We start from the raw sequence: 21677 nt of genomic DNA, 5'->3' as shown, positions 1-21677 counted from the left end.
TCATCTGTGCGACTTCCCACGGGCTAAAAGCTTTTCTATCATTTATTAGTGTTCTGACAATATTCCATTAAAAAAGAAAAAAAAAAACTTTTCTCCATCTGTTGGCCTAGGCTCCTTCTCCCTCCCCCCTTCTCCTTTTACCAATGGATTTAACGATTAAGCGCAGGCCTCCATCTGAACAAATACACTTTGCACCCACTAAAGACAGGTTTGTATATATGACGTCCATCACAGCAAATCGTATTCCATTGATGCACGTCCGCGCGTCAACTGTTCTTTAAATTTCAGCTAGCATTGAACACTTTATTCAATCCATTCACAGAGACCCGCGGGTAAACGCTAACTCCCAAAATGTTTGTGCACATTTACGGGGCAATTTTTGTTGTTTTTGTTCTGTCGGTCCTCTGCGAAGTACCCGTTGGGAACGCGGCCCCTTCAGAGATACAGGATAAGTATCCCTGTCCTGTTTGTAAACTTTTGAAAAAGATTTTGCAGCAAAACGAAAATATCGAGAAAAAGATCGATTTGCTTCTTGAAGAGGGCGACAACTGTTCACAAGGTAGGGACCTTTTAGCCAGCATTCTGCACCCTAGTTCTCTCATGATTTACGCGGTAGATCAATTTTGGAGAAACAGCTGACTAGAGAGTTTTCCCCGTAAACCATCTTAGCAAGTTTGTTTCACTGATTTTCTGACTACAGCCCACAGGTGCTGAATCATCTTCCAAACCAACCAAATCACAATTTGGACCAGTAATTGGTATTAGATAGCTAGCTCTAATAAGATTCTTTAATCCTTTTTTAAAGTAACAGACTGTGCTGATATCTACAAGAGCGGTCATGAAACCAGCGATGTGTACACGATCCACCCACATGATCAAAAGCCCTTCGATGTTTTCTGTGACCAGACCACTGATGGCGGAGGCTGGACAGTGTTTCAGAAGAGACTGGACGGCTCCGTTGATTTCTACCGCGGGTGGAATGACTATCAGGTGGGGTTTGGGAACCTGCAGGGCGAGTTTTGGCTGGGACTTGACAAGTTACACGGTCTGACTATTAACAACAAGAAGCGATACGAACTGCGCGTGGATTTGGAGGATACCTCAGGCAACCAAGTTTATGCTGCGTATGATTACTTTGCTGTGTCAAGTGGAAATTCCAATTATCAACTGAGCCTTGGAACATACCATGGTAAAAACCTATTGTCATTTACTGCAAATACATATTTTTATTCATTATTCAGTATTTTACCGTAAAGGGTGTAGTTGCTTAAGTATAAGAAAAGGTATACCATTGTTTAGCGCCTTGGGCAGAGTGTTTTTTGAACCAAAACCTTTGAAGAGGGTGAACGATTCGGAGATGCGCTATTAACAAGTGTGGTACTAGCGATTTCTCAAAATTGTAAACAGTTTTTCTGTGTAACTTCGTTGTGGCACAATGTGGTCGATGCGCACCTCTTACGTTTTTTTTGTTTTAAACAGGGTCATGGTTTTAAGGGCTCGACAGTATACGCTACAAAAACCTTCTTGGGGGGCGGGGTAGTAAGATAAGTTCCTTCCTCTCTCTTGCTATAAGAACTTGATCTTAATAATCCTAGCGAGCTTGTAAACTATCGATCGAACGTAACTCAGGTCCAAAAATCTTTTTTCAACTGTAGGAACTGCTGGTGATTCGCTGTCCGGTCACAAAAGTTTGTCGTTCACCACAAAGGACAAAGACAATGATCTTTACAGCAGTAACTGTGCCGTTTTGTACCATGGCGCTTGGTGGTACGGGAAATGTCACTCTTCCAATTTGAACGGCGCTTACCATCATGGCGCCCATGCCTCCTACGCTGACGGGGTAAACTGGCGCACCTGGAAGGGGTACCATTACTCCGCGAAAAGGGCTGAGATGAAAATTCGGCCCGATGATTGGATCCCATTGTAGACCCTGGATACAAAAGCTCTTTGTTTCTGGTACGTTTTTGTACTAATGACAAAATATCAGCAATGAGTCCACTTGATTATAACGATTATTGATGGTGTCTTATGTTTTAAAGAAAAATGCATTTGTGGGCGTGTAATCATTCTTCGCTATTTTTTTTGCCACTGAGGCAATAGTTTTATATTTGAATTTCGCATAGAGGAGATTATATACCTCGCTTTAACCCAGCCAGAGAAAGAGGGAGTGTTTAGGAAAAGAGCTCTTGTAAGGAACATAAAGCCAACTCGAAAGTTAGAGAAAGAGCAGATCGTCAAAGATGAAATAACAATAATGATAATAACAATAATACTAATGATGATGATGGTGATAATAATAATAATGATGATGAAAACCATATACTCCTTATATTCTTTCCAGCTACAAGTGCACATCCGAACAGAAACCTTTCACATGCCTTTCTTTTGCAGGTCCTCAGATGTTTGAAGTTCAAGTAGTCTGTTTTTTCAATGTATTTACCATTTGCTTGTTGTTGTTGAAAAGAGCCATACATCTCTAGGTGCAGGACTCTTTTAAGCTTTACGAAAAAGTAGATGAACTTTGTGTGATTAGTATGAAAAGACTGTAATAAGACCAGAAAATAAAGTGGCTCGATACCACCATCTTCCAGTTGTTATGAACTGTTAACTTTAACTTAATTGGCCGAATTGTTTTGTTCTGTTTTGCTGTTGTTGTTGTTTTTTTTTTGGCTGAATTTCAAGAACTGGCAAGGGTGTAGCTGAGTAGAAGGAAAAGAGGAGAGTACGGGGTCATGGGTGAACACCCTTCCTGTCGAGAAAAAGTGATAGTTACCATACCCCCCGTGCCAGTGAGACGCGAGTTTAGTGCCCGTCTCTACTTACCAGCCTGTCCTCCTCCCTCCCCTGATCAGGGAGGATAAATTCTGATCTCTCTCCGTTTTCTGAGTTTTTGTTGTTGCCAGCCATATGATGTTTTAACGTCTTAGAAAACTTGACCTTTTCATACGTCGCGATTTAGTCTAAAGCTTGAAAGCTGAAATTTTTTCCTTGTGTTCAAAATGCTTTACTTGACATAAATTAGAAATCCTAGCGGCAATTGCTAAAGACAACAAAACTGATTTTCGCACTAAGTCGAATCAAAATGGTATTCATCTACATTCAAAGTCGGTCTCTTTGTGCTTTGCTGGTCGACGTTATAGACATTGGAAATTTGCCGAGGAAATCAATCCCAAATCGCTGTATCTGCCGCTTCTGTTTTGTTCTGTTCTATGATCCTCATTTCTTTCCTCTCCCCTTTTCTTTTTCCCTCTTTTGTTCTCTTCTTTTCCTTTTCCCTCTCTTTTCTCTTTTATTCTCTTTCCCTCTCCTTTTCTATCGTCCGATCTTATCTTACCCATATATGTGTCTTAAATGCCGGACTGTCTTTAAGCCAATTAAGGCAACAAGCGAGTTATTTGAGCCGGGAAAAATTCTGGCACAAAGAGTAAAAAATTGTTCTCTTCTCTTCTCGCGTCTACTCCACTCCACTCATAAGTACATTCTCTTCTCTTCCTATCTCCTCTCTTCTTTCATATCCTCTTCTTCTCTCTTCTTTTCCATCCGATGATATTGTAATACCTTACATTTTTTGTCTTGCACTCGTAAGGCAACAGACAAGTAATGCGAGTCGGATTGAAAATTCCTTGCATGCACTTCAAACGATGATTTATAGTAAAGCAAATAGCTCTCAGAGTAGCTAAAATCCCTTATATAGCTCGCTGTTAGACCCGTTGAGATCCAGCAACTCAGAAACTGCTGCGGACTCACTGTCCTACCATAGAGTCGCTCACTTTCTACTAAAGACCGAGAAAATCATGGTCTTGGTGGTAACGGGGCCTACCTTCACTGCTCTAATTTCTCTCATGCCAACGGGTAAACTTGCGCAGTTGTAAGGGATATCGCTATTCTGCTAGTCGCACCGAGATGAAAATCAATTCGGCCCATTGGCTGGATTCCATCCTTAACAAGCTAAAGAATGATCACGAGCTCTGTTTCTGGTGAGTTACCGAGTTAACGCAGTGGGTAGGATATGTGTAGTTTTGAAATTAATGTGGGCGCTTTGAAGACTGCCTCACGTTTCAAAGAACGTTGTATTTTGTGGGCTCGTGACGAGTCTGCGTTTTGTCAGCATTTAAGACTGAGACGAAATTCTCCTTAAATCAAAAGGTGGGGGATGAGTGCGGGGAAAAAGGGAATCTTAGTCGGTCCAAATACAGAGCAAGGATCAGCAAGAATCCAATCATGCTTGCACTTTTTAAGTTCTAAAACACATGCACCGGAATGCCTACTTAAAAAAAGGAAAATATGTCGACAAGCCAGACGATTTTCATTGAAAAACTTTCGACTCAAAGCTACTCTCTGAAAGTTTTGCGTGAGATGCCTCTTTTTGCAGGTCCTCTCATGTTTGAGAAGTCAAGAATTCCATTCTTCATTAAATCATTTCGTAGCTTTTAGCTGTTGTAGTATATGCAGACATGTGTTAACAGTCCAAGATATCGTTAAGGATTAGATGGGTCGAAAGTTCTTCTTTTTAACTACCCTTGCTATATCCGCTGCATAGGTTTAACAAAAAGCGTGGAAGAAGGCAAAAATATTAGCGATAGATTCAATTCTGAGCAAACGTCTTGGGAAAGTTCGTTAGAAAAATGAAACAATGGTTTTCACGAGTGTTCTTGAACACAACAAAGTAGAATAAAATTGAATATTGCAACCAAAAAAAAAGCTTATAACCACTTAATTCCTGTTTAAATTCATTGCAAAATTTTCAGCCTTCACTTCAAGAATCTATTGGATGCATCAGTTTTCGTTGGAAGAGTTTTAAGAATTGCAGGAAAACAACTGGGAGGGAAAGGGGGAGTGGGTCTCAACTTGCACATGACCTCATTTATTTTGAAAAAAGTCATAACTTCAAAATAATAATCAACTTGCTGCATGGGCTTTAGGCTGGTGAGATGCAAATGTGGCCCCCTTCCCTTGGGGGCAGCTGCTCCAACTTTCCTTCCTCTCAGATGGTTTCCTTTTTAGCAGGCTTAAAAAAGATCAAAAACTGAATGGCCCTACTGCAAGTTGCCAACAGTGCATACCAAAATTGACATGTGCCCAACTTGAGCACCAGTGTACAGATAAAACATTTCCACAGTTAAGTACAACCAACAATTGATGTTACAAGTTTGTTGATGAGAGGAATGTCAAGACAAAGTAATTATAGCATTCAAAGAGACAGCCAGAAAGTAAATACAATAACAAACTACTAATCCCTACCACCCTAATTCCTAACCTTGCTTACATTTTGCAGCTGACCTTAAATATACACTGACTGTGTTTCTTTCAGTCATCACAAAGGAAAATTCACAGAAATTCATACTTTTCCCACATTTGCAAATCAACTTGTTAACTATTTCATATGCCTCTAGTCTCCAACAACACAACATGAAAATATCTATACCTCTGGCCCTAGTTATTCAACAGTTATCCACTGTATAAAGCCCTATCCAGAGGTTAGCACAGTGCCTTTTGTTAACTCCAATCCACTGGAGAGATATTTGTCTGGCCTCGCTCGTTCAAAGGCTGCATAGTGCTCTCCAGTAGTTAAGTGTTAACAAAACACACTACAATATCTGCTGGATGACAATTTATCCAGTGGATAGTGTTATCTACCCTTCAAACAACCAGGGCCTGTCGAATGGCATTATCTGCCCTTTGTACAACTGGGCCTTGAAACACTTGACTACCTGCAGAAAAAAAAAGTGACCCCTAGGGTATGTTTAGAAGTTTAACTCGTTACTATGACAAACGTTTATGCTACAGAAAAATTGACCTAAGTGGTTAAGTAAACCTTACCAGCAATTAGGAGTTCTATCTTAGCTAGGAGAGCACAAAAGTGTAGCAGTGTTGAGTTGGTGGTTAAGAACCTTGAGCTGCTGCTGCACTCTTGTGCTCCTTAGAAAAAGGGAATATCTGATTGTAGACCAATATGAATCCATCCCATATCCTGTATGATATCAAACACTAGGTTGATTACAGATTGCAAGCCTAGTCCGCTGTACAGATGTCTTATTAAGGCAAATAATCTTACCAAGCTCACAAACATTTATTTAACCAGCCAAGTTTGACTGATAGTTGGAGAGGACAGTGGGGGAAGGAGGCAGGGAAATGAGAGAAGTAATTTCTTTTGCACCACCACCCACCACCTACTGAATGTTACTCACCCCATTTAAATTTCTTTCTCTCTCTCCCCCCCCACCCCCCCCCCCAGCCTCTGCTGTTGTAAAAATCAAAGATGGCAGCTCTAATTTTCACCTAGAAAATACTGAGCACTCTCTCTTGAAAGCTGATGAAGGTAGATAAATTCCATGTTGTGAATTTAAGAAAATAAGCAAAATCCCCCTTTTGTTTCAATAAACGATACGCCCGCAGGTTACATAGGTGAAAGAGATCCATACTTCGATCGTAATAAAACTAACTACTGCATAACATAATATATTTATGATGTCATGTGACTGTCACAATTTGTCCCCATCTTCACCAGAACTTTTTATGGCCACTGGAAAGGTACAAGACGTATCCCACAAAAACTGGAAAGGTAATAATGCTTCTGACCATGTGATAGCTGTTCCACTTGTCTATGGTCTCCCTTACGACACCCTCACTCTTTCTGGCGGTCACTTCTTTGTCGTAAATGGGGTCAATCGAGTTTGGTTTCAGAACGAACAGCGTATACGGGAAGATCGTTGCAATCAGACCTCCTCCGACAAGGAAAGGAAGACCCTTTTTTGGGTTACAGTAGTATGCACCAGCTCCAGAAATTATAGAGACTAACGCCAAGCGACTCTGGAAAACCTTCGCTCGATCGAAACTTTCCATCCACTCTTTGTGACAAGATGAAGTATCTTGAATCGTCATTCGGGCGGGATGTTCAACAACATTGATGTACACCGCACCTCCGACAAACATACCCGCTGCAACGGTGGAAATGACCTCGAGATATGGAAACAAGTCGTCCAAACCAAACCCCATTTTCCTCTATAAAGCTATCTGACTTAACCCTAACAGAGCTCAAGAGTACAACACCTAAAGCTTTTGCCTGCGCGTCAAGGACCAACGCACTTTGTCAACACAACAGCTGCTTCATGGACATAGCGTGGGCGCAGAATTTTGAAAAGCACCCAACGAGCCTTTGTTTGGCCTGTCTGTTAATTTTTTTGGGAGACGGAACTCAATTTGAAAATGGGGGAGCTCCTTAATTCAGAATATATCATTAGAAAATAAAAGGGATCTTTATCTTTCAAACTTGAATATTTCACGTCACCTATGTTTTTACATTGTTTTGATATTCTAGCGAGGTGTTTATGCACCGTTGCGCCACTCTAATGTGGATCATAATCACATGTGCAATTTTTAATTCAGTGACCAGATGAATAATTTCATAGAAAAAGAAAATTTGGGTATACGATTGTAAAACCTAACCGAGCGAGTCATAGTTAGCGACACTCCGATCATCTATTTAATATAAAAAAACACCTGCTTAGTTGACAGCTAACAACAGCACTGAAAGTCGAGACAAAAAAATTAACATTTCTTTCTCCGGACTTAAACTCATGGTGCAAGAGGCACGAGAAAGTATAAATTGTTGCTTGACTTAAAAATATAGATGAAAACTCAATTGTATCTCATTTGACTTCTTTTATTGTGATCCATTATCTGCACTGTACCGTATTGCACAAATTAACGTACAGGTTTACAACACTCCACGCATTAGCGACCCCACTCGTCTTGGAACACTTCTATTTTTCAACATAAATCAGACAAACGCTTTGAAAAGAAATATCCCAAACGAATATGAAAGAAAATTCTCTCCCAATACACCGTAATTTAAGGGTTATCGCCATTCGACAAAATGTCCCTGATTTTAAAATCCATTCAACTCAGTTTTAAACATGGCCGCCACTCAGTTGTAAACAAGATTGTACACACACCAGGCCAGTGTAGACACATCTATTATGGTGCGGACTTTGTGAAAAGTGTTCCATTTATCCACAGTGTCTCTCACTTTTCCGGGATCCATCTTTGCAGCAACTTCATAATCATAAATGGGATCTATGACGCGCGACTTCATGGCGAGAGCTGTGTACGGCATATTGAATGCCATCAGCCCGGCAGTAATCAGCCAAGGTTTCCCTTTGCTCTGATCGATAGCAAATGCTGCTATTCCTCCAGCAATCGGCAGCAGCGATGTCCCGGCCATCAAGTACTTCGCTCGATCGAAGCTCTCTCGCCATTGGCGATGAAGCGATTGAACATCATCAAGTTGCATTCTTGCAGGATGCTCTGCAAGGTTGATGTAGATTGCACCGCCAGCTATAACACCCGTGGCTACCGTTGAGGTGAATTTTATCAGCTTCAGTACATCTTCAGCGTCCATGATTCAAGAAAAGTCGGCCTACTATTCCACAGATTCGTACCAACACGCACTAGACCTTAATTTGTGCCCTTTCAATTGAATAATAAATGTAGACAGATCGATTTACATATTAATGACATACGCGTGCATAATTTGATTTTTGTCACGCGTTCTCAACTCGTGACTGAGAGGCGTATTTGCAGAAACTTTTATTCCTTAAATGAATGACCATCTTAAAGGAGAAACAAACCGACAAACAAAAAAATTGAACAAAATAAAAAGTTTTCCCATCCCTTCTAGTATTTTCAGGTTTATCTGTCGAGTCGCACGATCAGGAACAGTGACGCGTACTTGAGGGAGCTCCTATCAACTCCCTATGCGATATGCATGCTGCAAGCCAGCAAACCTGCCTTGATAAGCGACAGCTTTTAATTTCTTTTATCTGCAGTCTGCAGAATTACACCATGGCTTGGTCTATCTTGAAAGAAGATTCTAGCTTTGCATTTTTCATCATAGGTGTCTTTTTATTCATCTATCTTACTTTGACGACTATTACAGATAATCGTTCGAGCTCCTGATGCTATGGGAAACTTCAAATTTCTCCAATTCTTTCACTCTATAGAATGAGTCTTAAACATTCGTCTTTTTTTTTTTAACTGAAGCGCAAAGTAACCGAAATAACGCGAACGAACCGTGTCATAATGAATTTGGTCACGGTTGCAGAAGTTTTACCTGCTGGAGAGATAATGATTCTCATAAGTATACTTTAATTACTATTAGGCAAGAAGAACTCTACTCATTAGTACAACGCTTTCTTTTCAAATGTAACACAATGGGCAGGTGTCATACTTAATTTGCCTTTTGTAGTTGCCATGTCACGCTACCGCGCAACGGGTAACCCAGTCAAGGGTGTGTTTATTTGTTTGAAAAGGTTGATCCGCGTCCGCCGATAAATGTGCGTGAGTTGGTAGTCAGAGAACACAAAGAGAGCTTAAACTAGAATTTTTTAGAATAGTAAACTTGAACGTAAACCCAGAAAAAGTCTTCACGATTGTCGAGTGTGTGAACACGTTTCTTTGCGGGCTCAGTATGACAGGAATAGCTGTGTATGTGGTTGCCGTGGAGCAGCCATCAAGAATGACTATGAAGGACGCTGTAGCAATCCATCGCCAATGGCTGACGAGCTTCCATCGCTGTGCACGACTGATGATGAGTTTGTCTGCATTCCCTTAGATCTCCGTCGTCGTGTTATACTACATGGACCGTACCCGTGGTCTGCCGTGGCTAATTGTCGCTGGGCTGCTTTTATTTAACATGCCGTACACTCTATTAGTTCTAAAGCCCTATTTCATCGACCCTATCATCCACGAAAATGTCTGTTCGAAAAAGGATCCTACCTACGTAGTGGATCGTGTTGTGAGGTGGAGCAGGGCTCATTTAGTTCGTGTCTTGATCAATAAGATTGCATTCGCAGTGTGCATTTATACAATCGTATACTAGCTTAGCTTGTACGTAACAATCTGATTACCACTTTGACATATTCCGTGTAAATAAAGTGCTTGATGTGGTTTTTCCTGAGGAGAGAAAAACTCAAAACTGCTCACAAGTTTATCTTGAGCTTCTCTAGATCGTGGAACATGAGGATTGATTTAGAAACTCTTGAAATTTTTTTTGTCTTTTTTTAAGTGTTACGAAAACATAAAATACAATCAACTTTGCATAGATTCCTCTTTATATATGCACAATATTCAGTTCCGGTTAGAGATCGCTGATGTGATGATGATTAATTAGAATTAAATTACAACCCTATTCAGAGAACTGTGGACTTACAACTCTTGAAAGAATACTACTGCAGTTTGTTGTTGATTTCACGAAAAACCTAGGAGTGTTAAATGAAAGTTCAAGCTTACCAAAATACAGTAAATAAAAAAATGTAAAAAAAAAAAGAAAAAAAAAGAGGGGATCTGGGCACTACAAACCCTTCGAGATTCCCTGGGCAGCCCCACTAATCTTTACACACGTGGTACTTTCCCTCTCTTTCGCCGGCCATCTTGAAATTACGATATAATGGTGGGTGAGAAGACAAAAAAGTCAAATTATTTTAATCTGTTACCCAGCCAAAACTTCCTATCGTATCATTTAGATTCAATATAAACTAATCTGCAAATTCACTAAATTTGACGCTAAAATATAACATATTTGGCATGGAATTTTGCGTTTAGTTTCGTTACGGTGCTGTTCGAACTTGCGTTTAGACTTAATTTTGGGGGGATCACACGGAAAATGCTCCTTTAAACCTTTCACGATGTCGAATAGAAAGCTTAATTCTGAATTTGAACGTTAAACTGTGTCCTTCTATGTATAAAATTGCCAAGGTAGTTTGCTCTTGACGGAGCAAACGAAGAAAAATGTACTGGTCATCAGATAAGCTGGGAGAAAATAAGGCTGCCTTTGAAATATATCCACGGTTTGTGTTGTATTTATTGAAACACATACAAAGAAAATAGCAAATGGCAAGAAGAGTGTTGTTAGTCTAAAGATGAGAGACAAATTTTCGTTTTTCATCCGTAGTGGTGAATCATATGCAGTCTGTTAAAACTATTTGGAATTTATGATGTATGTCTTGTCATTAAAGTGTTTCCTCGAGGCCCCTGAAGTCTAACCAACGGTCAAATAGTGTCTCTCCTTCAAAATTGTTGAAGTAGGAAACACTCATGAGTGCAATAGCTTATATGATCTCAAATTTTTTCTATGTGTAGAGCTTGTGTCTGAAGAGATGGGATATGTTCCCTTGAAAATAGTTTAACTACAAAAATCTATACTGACCCGAACAATCAAGCTGTATAGTTTTGTCCCTTATAACAGGCCTTTAGCTTATTTTTAGTTACTGTGGTCAAATTAAGTCTCATATGATCTTAAACAGAGTGGGATCATAAAACTCTGGTCAAATTATAAAGTCTCGTGTAATTTTAAATATAGTGGAACCATAACACTAGAGTAACTCAATTTAAGTCTATCATCTTTTTTTCTCTCTAGAATGGTACACAACCAGTTTAAGAAGCTGGATTTTGTGTATTTGGTGTGACACAAGTGTAAAAATAACTTGGGATTCTTTGCATTGTGTGTCATTTTTGAGGACTGTACATTTCAAAAAATTCTGCCTGTGACTATGTTCCCAGACACCTAAGACAGTTTCTGAAGCTCTTTTAAGCCATCCATCAGCCACTGTAAGAATTGTGCCATCCAATTTACATTAAATGGATAGCCATGATGTAAGAATGAAAAATACATGCTTGTTGTCTTTTCTTCTAGGCGGCTAGACCATTAATAACAGTATACGATGAGGCAGGAGAAAATGTTGGACAGACCACCCTGCCTGCTGTTTTCAAAGCTCCCATTCGTCCTGATGTTGTGGGCTTTGTCCACACCAACATGGCCAAGAACAAACGGCAACCTTATGCTGTGAACAAGCTTGCAGGTCATCAGACATCTGCTGAGTCCTGGGGTACTGGTCGTGCTGTTGCCAGGATTCCTCGTGTGAGAGGTGGTGGTACACACCGCTCAGGCCAGGGTGCTTTTGGCAATGTATCCTTGAACTTGAGATTATTTAATGCAAACCAATTTTTTTCATCATATGTATTGTTTAAATTTCCTGAAATCAAAGTCCAGATGGTGATGGGCCTAAATCATTTGTTTGTACTGAAGGAGTTTGAAATAATTTTGTCATACCTCTGATGCTCTTTTTAAACTTGTGCTCCTGACTATTTATGCTAGGTGTGCATCATGCATTTCCATGTCTAAGTGTGTTATGATTTCAAAGGTCACAGTTACTTGCTATCTTTTTGTCATGTAGGTGGCATTTGACAATTTGGTTAATCTGGCAATATGCCAGGCATGTGGCTTACCTTAACTTGAATTCCCTTTAACCCTGTGTTAGATTTCTGTTTGTTCTTAATTAATGCTAATTAGATTGCATGCTTTTCTGTAACATCAAATATGTTATAATTGGATTGGAATGCAAATGTTAAGATAATCCCATTCATGGTTGAACTCTTGTCTTTCATAGATTTTGGTGTCTAAATGAGGAGTTCTAAGTCACTTAACACAAACCACATTCTCAGCCAACCAAATAATTGACCTTGTGTTGTTATCCTAGGAAGATCTTGAAGTTCATAACATTTGACTGGCCCAAATCTATCCTCACTGTATGTGCATTTGCAGTTATGACCATATATAATTGTATGCTGTCTGAAGGGGGTTTCTTATGAATGAGAATACTATATGCACCCTATTTAGGAGTTATGGTATGTTTGCTGCAATAGTTTTGTACTTCCTTTACTTGCAACTTAGATGTGTAGAGGTGGACGTATGTTTGCTCCTACAAAAACCTGGCGACGCTGGCATCGAAAGATCAATCAGAAACAGCGCCGATATGCTATGTGCTCAGCCCTGGCTGCTTCTGCCCTCCCTGCTCTTGTGATGGCTCGTGGTCACCATGTTGATGAGATCCCTGAGGTTCCATTGGTTGTTTCAGATGGAATTGAATCCCTTCAGAAGACTAGTGCTGCAGTGAAGCTCCTCAAGTCAATAAATGCTTATGGAGATGTAGAAAAATGCAAGGAGTCGAAGAAGATCCGTGCAGGCAAAGTAAGTTTGGACTGAAGAATTTGAAAACAGTTGAGCATTTCTATGTTCTGATGGAGGGTTCAACCTAAGTGATTCTTGATAGAAAGAGGATGAACCCCTTGGTTGTAGACCAGCCAGAAGGCATTGCAAAGGTAAAAGATGGTATTGCGATGATGCAACCAGTTGCAAAACTTGATATTCAGTACTCTTTACATGTTAACAACATTGCCCTTCCTCATAGTGAATGGAAAACTAGGTTCTAATTTTAAAAACCAAGTTAATCTTGAGTATTTTTCAATTGAAGATTTCCTCTCCTATACATTTGTACCTTGGTAATATTTATTTTAAATTTGCTATCAGGGCAAGATGCGCAACCGTAGAACTGTGATGCGCAAAGGGCCCCTCATCATCTACAACGAAGATCATGGAGTGAAAAAGGCTTTTCGCAATTTACCAGGGGTTGATATCTTGTCAGTGGATCGTCTGAATCTTCTGAAGCTTTGCCCTGGTGGTCACCTAGGCAGGTAGGAGGACACAAGATGAATATCAAGAACATGAGTTTACGTTACTCCACATTACCATGGCTTGTACACTCTTAAAGTCAACACACAGTTAACTGCTGCTTTTGATATCAGTCTCAATAGTTTAGGATATCATGAGCGGTTGATTCAGATCTTCAATGTATTTTGTTTGTTCTGTCTCATAGGTTTTGCATCTGGAGCAAGGGAGCAATCGAGAAGCTTGATGCCTTGTATGGAACAGGAAAGAAACCATCCACAGAAAAGAAGGATTTCAAGTAAGAAAACTTTAATTTCATTTTTGTTAAGTTGAAGTAAGGGGATTTCTGCAAATGTAGCCCACTGCACATAAGATTTAAAGTGTTAAAGCTTACTAATTTTGCTCGAGCCTTCTTGCAGTTGCAACTTTAGACTTGACCACAGCAATGTGGGAGAATAAGTTATCAGTTGTACTGAGAGGCTTGACAAATGATTCTCAAACTCATTAATAATTCATGCTGAGAAAACAAAGGAAATTACAACCATGAAGGAGGTTTGGATATGTGATCTTAATTATCATAAAATCTGGTGAACTTTTGCTTTGATTTTCTCTAAGAATTATTAATGGTTTGAGAAGCTATATCAAACATTCGAAAGGGTGTTTCATCCGATATCCAAACACCTTGAAGTTGATTAAAAAAAACTCGGCTGCGCCTCGTTTTCTCAACCACTTCTCGGTGTTTGGACATCGGATGAAACACTCTTCCTCGTGTTTGATATATTACATGAAGGCATGGTGGACTCTCCCCTCTAGGTCTAATTACTTTAGAGTATCGAATGAGTGTGTTGAATTGGTCTGCAATCACAAGCATTTCCCAGAAGAGTTAATCAAAATTGGTACTTAATGTATCTTACCTAAAAAATTTAAAATTAGCTGAAAAGCTAGAATACCAATTGAAGTGCCTGTCATTGTTCCTTCTACTAAAAGTGCTTAGGTGTCTTTGAGACTTGTCCACAATGATTGACTGGAATTGGTTCAGGGTTTTTGAGGTTCTTAGCTTGAATCACCCATTATAGAACTCAAGTGTTTTTATGTGGTTTTGAGAGGTTGACATGATAATTATACCAATTGCATGTAATGAATTGACACAGCTTTCTCGTTTTACCCTTTAAAGTCTTCCCAAAACAATCATGAGCAATGCTGACCTCAATCGCCTCATCAACAGTGAGGAGATACAGTCTGTTATCAGACCTGCTGGGTAAGTAATAATTAGATTGTAGATGTGTGCAAGGTGATGTGGTAGCAATTGAGTGTAAATGTTTCCACTGTACTGCAAGAGGCAAATCCAGTTAGTTGATGACTGTAGAAAATTCAAATTTGTGGTGTTGAAACTTTTTCAACAGCCTGTATGGTATAACATTTTGGCAGACCATCCCTATTCTGATGTGATGGGATTTGTATGGTTTCAATTTGATAGTTCTTTATGAAAATTTTAACGGGAAATTCCTAATCTAAATGGAAGGCACATCATCTACATACCCTATTCTCAAATGTTGTAACTATTTACAGGGCAGCTATGGTTTCTAGGCTCACTTACAAAAAAAAAGTACAATCCCATTTGGAACACAGGCTACATGAATGAATTACAGTACATCTTTTTCATCTCTGTTTGCTTTGGCAATAAGCATTGGAAGAACTTGATTAGTAGCAATTAGAGTTCACATCTCATAATATCATTGGAAATTTTTTCCTAAGAGACCTCATTCACAGTGGTGGCTTTGTGTATCCCAGATTTGATTGACACATACACATGTACCTTCTCCCTACAGTGTAAATGTGTTTTTTTTTTTTAATGTCTTTTTTTGTGTATCTGGAATAAATTTAGAAAGATTTTCTCAGAGTTTCATTAACTCTCTCCATACAATGTCACCCCTGAATCACACATTAAAGTCAGGAAAAATAAAGGAAGTGTTAAAGCTCTTGATATCTAAACAAGTTCTCTTTGTCAGCACCTTAAGAACAGTATGGAAAGTTTGTATACTGATGTTAGGGTGTGAAACGTTAACGGTTAATAGAAAATTATATCAGCCTGTTGGGAGAGGTACCAATCAGATCTGTTGGGGTGAAAGGGCAAGATAAACTGAGTTGTCGTTCTTGAGGTCATGGGTCCAAATCCCTTACAGGCCTGAAGTTTTCTTTCAGGCCTCATTTTTACCACTGATTAATTGGTGTTCATTCCTCTGAAGATCGCTCTCATTCATTTCTTAATATGCATTTCACATATATCATTTTAATATATTCACAATCATTTATTCATCAATTCACGGGTTTATTACGAACCAACTTAATGACCAGCTCCCAGTTGGCTTGTTAACTCAGTTGGTAGAGCACTGCACTGGTATTGCTAAGGTCGTGGGTTTAAATCCCGTACAGGCCTGAACTTTTTCAGAAGATCGTCTTCATTTATTTCAGATCTTAATGCTGATTAAAATTGAATTTTTGATTTTTTAGACCTAAGAGGACCCGCCGAGCAATCCGTAAGAAGAATCCACTCAAGAATTTGGGCGTGCTGATGAAGCTGAACCCTCACGCTAAGAGTGTCAAACGTGCTGAGATGCTGACTGTAGAGCGGAGAAGGGCTGCTAAAGAGGCAGTACTGAGCAAGAAGAGAGAAGGAAAATAAATTGCTCAACTGTTAATGCTGTAATGAAAGGACGAATAAAACAGCAGTGAATTCAGTGTAGAAATCGTATGTTGGTTTTAGGCTCATTTATAACCCCAACAGGTTTATTGACATGATAAATTTCCAGTGTATTCGTGTTGTTTATCTGGAGTTCAAAAGCAATAGCTTATTCTAAGATTTCATTTGGCCCCTACAGCTTGATGAAGAAAATAATATATTAATAGTTATTAATGTTAAACTGACATACTAGCATGACAGTTCACTCTAAACACACAGCACAGATTCTCTTGTAAGGATTGTTTAGACCAGCCCGTTCCAGTCTGTAGCCGTGTAGAAGTCCACTCCCAGGTCTTCAACGCTTGCTCCATGTTCTCTCAGAGAGTTCCTCCTCCTCTTTGCTGAGGAAAAATATTTAACAGCATACTCCAGCAAGTCTTCTGGCTTGTCACGCAAAATTACAAGTACAAATCCTTCAAGGAGCTCCACAAGTCCTGGAGGAATTGCTCTCTCTCTCGGGTGGGATGCCATGTTATCCATAATTTAGTGAGCAGTTCTTCCGTCAAAAAATTATGAACTATGTCGTAATCTGATTAGCGCGCGCAACCTCGTCCTTAGCGAATACTCGGTGGGCGTGAACTCTAAAGACCCTCTGACCATCGCCAAGGCTCGTAGGCCCACTATCTCCCTGAAGCAGTGCTGACAGTTAAAAACTACAGCGCTAGAGACCAGACGGAACCCCATCCTAGGTCAGCCGCGGAAAAGCAACGATCGTACACACCACTTAGCTACTTTAAAGCTCGCACATGCGCAAATATTTGGCCGCTGAGAGTTGCCTCGAAAAGGATGACGTGCTCAGGCCGCCGTATAGAAGCTAGACATTTTCGTTAAAGTCTGATGATCAAAACTAATGGAGTGGTCATGGAAAATCTTTATGAGAAATGGTGACTGAATTTATGCAATAAGATAAAAGCAAAAAAAAATTAAATGCCGGATAAATAACATCCAAACTGCGTTTGCCGTGCGAAGTTTCTGTGCAGGAACGCTCACGACCGGTGATATGGGGCATTACGTCATAGTCGTTTTTGGGGGACCTTTAGCAAGCTGCGACGGCGACGACAACGAGGACATGGCAAAACAAAAGATCAAATGAGCAGAACAATAGCTCAGCACGTGCGTTTTAAAACTGTTTACATTTCTAAGCCGTCCTCTGTGAAATAACGTGAAATCATCAAAATTTGCGTGGTCGAAGAAAGGAAACCCCGACGGCAAATTATTTAAGTTTCCGTTTGGAACTCAACGCCGCTCTTATACGTTATGCTGAGATTAACTCGCGGCGCCGTAAGAGATGGTGAATACATTCTGTCAGTCGCGAAATTCCAACTAAACAAATATATATTCATTTTTAAAATCGACGTCTTCCTTGGCGTTGCCGTCCTAACTGCTAAAAGTCCCTAATATCTCGTGTTACGAACGAGAGAATTATTCGCTTAAGACGTCTGAAACCAAGTTAAGGGAAGGTTAAAGTGCTAAGGAAACTTCACGAAATTAGAGAATTCAAAGAAATAAAGAAATGTGAGGCGTAGAACGACGATATAGCTAAAACAAAAGCACGGTTGTGTGCGCACGCGTGCAGGAAATTCATGGAAAATTTTGTGGTCAAGGGAGTTATTTCCGGGCTTGTCTTTCGTCGTCATTTTTGTTTATTTGTATAGCCCAGCAGGGGTTGTAACGTGAGAGAGGGCGTGAAACACGCTATCAGCGAAAACCTAACATTTATTATTCATATTGGATGGCCAAGCACATTCTGGTGATAACTGAATTAATGAGATGCGTCAAAACTTGCATTTAGCAGCTTTTGCCTGCATGAGTAGCGTAATACAAGTTTTCTGGTGAACAGGCGGTCCCCTAGTTGGCAAGGTAATTTAAAAGCTAAGCTTCTGGATGTATAGAAAACTAACACCTTGACGGGCGTTCACACATGTCTTCCATTAGTCATTGACCGAATCTCGACCTGGTATTGTCTTAGTTTACGTGCATTGAAATAATTCCTTTAAAATCCCAGCATGACTGTTGTCGCATAGGATTTTATCGGATAATAAGTTATGTTTTAAGATTATAATCTCTTTCCTAAGTCAATTAAGGTGATTAAATGCCATGAGAGAGATAACTGTGGGTTTTTATCATCGCAATTGGTTAACCAAACCGAGTAATAACAAGAGCTGCATATTTTTATGAGGTGTCCGGTCAATTCAGGGTATTGGTGGTTGAACTGGACATTTATATTTAGATCTTTTATCCAATTGTTCACATATTCACCGTCTTGAGAAGTTCGCGTGAGGGCTTCGCAACTTTCCGTGATAAATACTCAGGCTGACATATCGCCCTATTTAAACTTGTGGGATTTCATTGAGAGTGGCCATAACGTATTTTCACAGCAAGAGGCTGGGAGCAAGGCGAAGGTCCATTTCATAAAAAAGTTAAATTCTTTGCGACGGCTATTTGAAGAAATGCATCAGAAGATTGCTGCCAAACATGGGAAGTTTTCGTCTCAGTTAGTGAACCCGTTCAGTATTACAGAAGATCTTATTTGTCTCCTTGAAGGTTTCACCATAACAGCTATCAATGAAAAACCCCGAAATGAAGACTTGGTGGAATTTGCAGCCAGTTATTTCGAGGAAATACGAAACAAGAGAAACTTACTGGCGGAGAGAGGGATTGGTAACTTCAGAACTGGTTTATACCTCAGTAAGGACTGGAATGGGCAAGTTTGACGCTGCTATATCATTTCAGACTTCAAAAGTTGTTGAATTCATATTTCGAAATTTAGAGACTTAAAAAGGACGAAATGTGACGGGATTACTGTCAGCGGAAGAACGGAAGCGCCATCGAAGACAATTTTAAGCGTAGTTTGGATGAACTTTTGAGTAGGCGTAGGAAATCCATACGGCATTTAATTTTTGTAAACAACTCTGCCGAAAAGTTTGAGGGAAATACATGATGTGCCAGTGTTATTACGAACAAAGTAAATTAATGAAATATTCTACACTGAACTGAAGAATTATCTGGACAAACAACAACCATACGCTAGTTTTAAATTCAATCTTATATCGTACGCATTGCCAGTTCACTGTGCTCCATTTGAATAAGAACACTATGAAATGTTCTGTCGCGTGAGCATGGAACACGTCATCAACTCGAAGCATGTTCAAGGTTTTTAATATTCTTCGGTTTTCACTGCAGGCGAAGAGGTCGGCGTATCAATTTTCAGGGTTTATGAATGAATTCGTCCGAACTAGCCAACTTCAACTTGTGAAAGTCCGGTCATAACAAATTAATTTTTACCGTGACTCGATTCATTAAAATGCTCCACCAATTTTCCCATTAACTATATTGTGTAGGATTCTAAGTTCAAAATCGTGGTCATGAAATAAATACAGATTGACGACAACATATGCAGTAGAAGTTTAAACAAAAGTTTGCCAAGGCCTTAAATAGCATTTTAATCTTGTTAATTTGTTTACACTGGGAATTCTAAAGAATTTATTCAAGTCGGAGCAAGATTCCTTTAGGCGATGTCTACGGATTTGTACGGGAGATAACTGTCTAAACTACGAATGAAGAGGAAATGGCACAGAATTAAAACATTGGAGGTCATCAACGACATGCAATCAACAAAACAATAGGACGCAATTTTTTCGAGGGGGCAACCTAAACAAGAGAAACTCGCATCCGTTTTATTTAAACTCAGTTGATGCGTAGGAGTGTGGAAAATTTTTGCCGAAACATCCGGAAAAACGGATCTGAACTTGAACTTGTTTCAATACTTTTGGAAGACCACGTTCGAAACAGTCAAGCCCATCTTCAAACCACAACCCTCTTTCTTAAAAAATAACTACATTTTTGGGGTTTTTGTCGACTCATCAAGAGCTTTTAATCTTTTACAAATCTCTCCGCACCTAGAGGTTTTACTTTTTGCGACCTGTTACTGTTTGTTATTCGGTGGGGTGTTCATACAAAACTGTTTAATTTTTTTAATCCGCATTTCCAGAATTTTCTTCCTTCTTTTTTTGAATAATAGATTTACAGTGTTTATTTCAGATAATAACAGAAGCCGTCAAAATTTGGTGAAGACAATTAATGACTTGCTTGCGGCTCGAGTGTCACGCTTTTTTTGTAACCAGATTTCAAGTCTTCTGTGATTTACAACTGAAACAAAACACGACAGTTGCAAGCTATTATTTTGTTAAATGGATCAAACTATTAGGTAATGTAAGCCACTTATGGCGGACGGTCTGTAAAACTATGGAGGACCAGACATGCACGGAAGGACGATTTCAAGATAAGCGTTTACTAGTCTACAGATACTCTTCATGCATGCCCATGGCGGCTGGCTCGTGAAAGTTTCATCTTGAGTTATACCAAAGAAAACCGATAAAATAGCGAACGATATGAAACACCTACGCTATCACACCTTTGGAAGGAGACAGGATGTAAAATACTGCCCGCCCGAGGGAACCAACGCTTTTGTTGTCTCGTTCCTATTTCTCTTTCCAGTAACGTTTATAAATATTTGTAATTCCTGACTTGACTCAAAGCCAAAAATCTGTCAGCTTCTTTTCTAATTCATTGTTAATCTGTGACTATTTTGCCGTTAAGTATATGCATTGATAGAAGTCTCTTGAAAAGTTGCATCAATAGATAATAATTAAGCTAATTAAACCAGAGAAAATTCATTGCCTCATAAAAAGTAATGATCATTGACTTCAAAGATATAAAAGACTACCCACCCACCTACCCCAAATTATTTTTGCCTGGGTACAAAGGTCCTCCTCAAGACCACAAAAAGTAAACAGAGACTTATTATGGACTAATCATCATTTATTGCCTGGGGGGAGAGGGAGGAAGAGGGCTTGAGATTTTGGGATCATATATTTGGTTAAGGGGGAACAGCGGGGGCATCAGTCGCCTCTAACACTTAAAAGGGGGGTACTATAGGAAATTGACTGCTAATGGGAGGGGAGGGGTTATTAGAATACTACAGAGCCTCGTGGGGGGGATCAGGTAAATTTTATTGTGACACAAGCAAAATCCTCCCACCCCTCCCCCCCATGATAAATAATGACCAATCCCTTCCTAGTAGCTCAGATCTTCCTCAGACGCGCAGTCACGCAATTTCAACTGATACTTTACATGAAAATAAAAAGTTTCAATGGAATTGCTTCGACTTGAGTCTTAAAATGTTTTCTCTGAATGGAGTCAAAAAGCCTGCTATGGTAACCAGGAGAAAACGCCGCTGCACTTAAGCACAAACTTATGGTGGCATTACTGGACAGGTTTTGAAAATACTGAAGAAAAAAGAAATTGTGTCCACAGAGAGGAAGCATCGCCGGTATCAAATCAAATGTCTCCACCTGCCAAGTGGACTCCAACTATAAACCTGGATACAACTTAGGTAAATAGATAGATAGATAGATAGATAGATAGATGACC

The 21677-nt window shown here is 39.6% G+C and overlaps 4 protein-coding genes and 1 pseudogene across 4 annotated transcripts; 3 read left to right on the top strand and 2 right to left on the bottom strand.

The window, feature by feature from the left end:
- Nucleotides 1-271: 271 nt before the first annotated feature.
- LOC131796443 (microfibril-associated glycoprotein 4) lies at nucleotides 272-2585 on the top strand. The gene is made up of 4 exons (XM_059114033.2): nucleotides 272-559; nucleotides 806-1189; nucleotides 1656-1956; nucleotides 2392-2585. The coding sequence occupies exons 1-3, from the start codon at nucleotides 352-354 to the stop codon at nucleotides 1925-1927; spliced, it is 864 nt and encodes a 287-aa protein (XP_058970016.1). The 5' UTR covers nucleotides 272-351; the 3' UTR covers nucleotides 1928-1956; nucleotides 2392-2585.
- Nucleotides 2586-4741: 2156 nt separating this feature from the next.
- Nucleotides 4742-7072, bottom strand: LOC131796431 (uncharacterized). The gene has a single exon (XM_059114016.2). The coding sequence runs from the start codon at nucleotides 6994-6996 to the stop codon at nucleotides 6502-6504; it is 495 nt and encodes a 164-aa protein (XP_058969999.1). The 5' UTR covers nucleotides 6997-7072; the 3' UTR covers nucleotides 4742-6501.
- Nucleotides 7073-7649: 577 nt separating this feature from the next.
- LOC131796449 (uncharacterized) lies at nucleotides 7650-8476 on the bottom strand. The gene has a single exon (XM_059114039.2). The coding sequence runs from the start codon at nucleotides 8399-8401 to the stop codon at nucleotides 7928-7930; it is 474 nt and encodes a 157-aa protein (XP_058970022.1). The 5' UTR covers nucleotides 8402-8476; the 3' UTR covers nucleotides 7650-7927.
- A 605-nt stretch (nucleotides 8477-9081) lies between these two features.
- LOC131796398 (uncharacterized) lies at nucleotides 9082-9880 on the top strand (annotated as a pseudogene).
- Nucleotides 9881-10409: 529 nt separating this feature from the next.
- Nucleotides 10410-16251, top strand: LOC131796419 (large ribosomal subunit protein uL4B-like). The gene is made up of 7 exons (XM_059114001.2): nucleotides 10410-10450; nucleotides 11693-11965; nucleotides 12731-13027; nucleotides 13367-13530; nucleotides 13713-13802; nucleotides 14679-14762; nucleotides 16016-16251. The coding sequence occupies exons 1-7, from the start codon at nucleotides 10448-10450 to the stop codon at nucleotides 16185-16187; spliced, it is 1083 nt and encodes a 360-aa protein (XP_058969984.1). The 5' UTR covers nucleotides 10410-10447; the 3' UTR covers nucleotides 16188-16251.
- Nucleotides 16252-21677: the final 5426 nt, after the last annotated feature.

Source organism: Pocillopora verrucosa, chromosome 1 (genome assembly GCF_036669915.1).
Source record: "Pocillopora verrucosa isolate sample1 chromosome 1, ASM3666991v2, whole genome shotgun sequence".
In the NCBI taxonomy this organism is placed as follows: domain Eukaryota; kingdom Metazoa; phylum Cnidaria; class Anthozoa; order Scleractinia; family Pocilloporidae; genus Pocillopora; species Pocillopora verrucosa.
Note: the sequence above shows the minus strand (reverse complement) of the source record. Positions and strands in the feature narration are given on the sequence as shown.

What these genes read in the sequence shown, in the direction of transcription:
- LOC131796449 (XM_059114039.2), bottom strand. Translation starts at nt 8,401, where the DNA reads ATGGACGCTGAAGATGTACTGAAGCTGATAAAATTCACCTCAACGGTA.
- LOC131796443 (XM_059114033.2), top strand. Translation starts at nt 352, where the DNA reads ATGTTTGTGCACATTTACGGGGCAATTTTTGTTGTTTTTGTTCTGTCG. An exon ending in GGGCGACAACTGTTCACAAG is followed by an intron (nt 560 to 805) that starts GTAGGGACCTTT and finishes CCTTTTTTAAAG; the next exon opens with TAACAGACTGTGCTGATATC. An exon ending in GAGCCTTGGAACATACCATG is followed by an intron (nt 1,190 to 1,655) that starts GTAAAAACCTAT and finishes TTTCAACTGTAG; the next exon opens with GAACTGCTGGTGATTCGCTG.
- LOC131796419 (XM_059114001.2), top strand. An exon ending in ACAGAAAAGAAGGATTTCAA is followed by an intron (nt 13,803 to 14,678) that starts GTAAGAAAACTT and finishes TACCCTTTAAAG; the next exon opens with TCTTCCCAAAACAATCATGA. An exon ending in TCTGTTATCAGACCTGCTGG is followed by an intron (nt 14,763 to 16,015) that starts GTAAGTAATAAT and finishes TTGATTTTTTAG; the next exon opens with ACCTAAGAGGACCCGCCGAG.
- LOC131796431 (XM_059114016.2), bottom strand. Translation starts at nt 6,996, where the DNA reads ATGGGGTTTGGTTTGGACGACTTGTTTCCATATCTCGAGGTCATTTCC.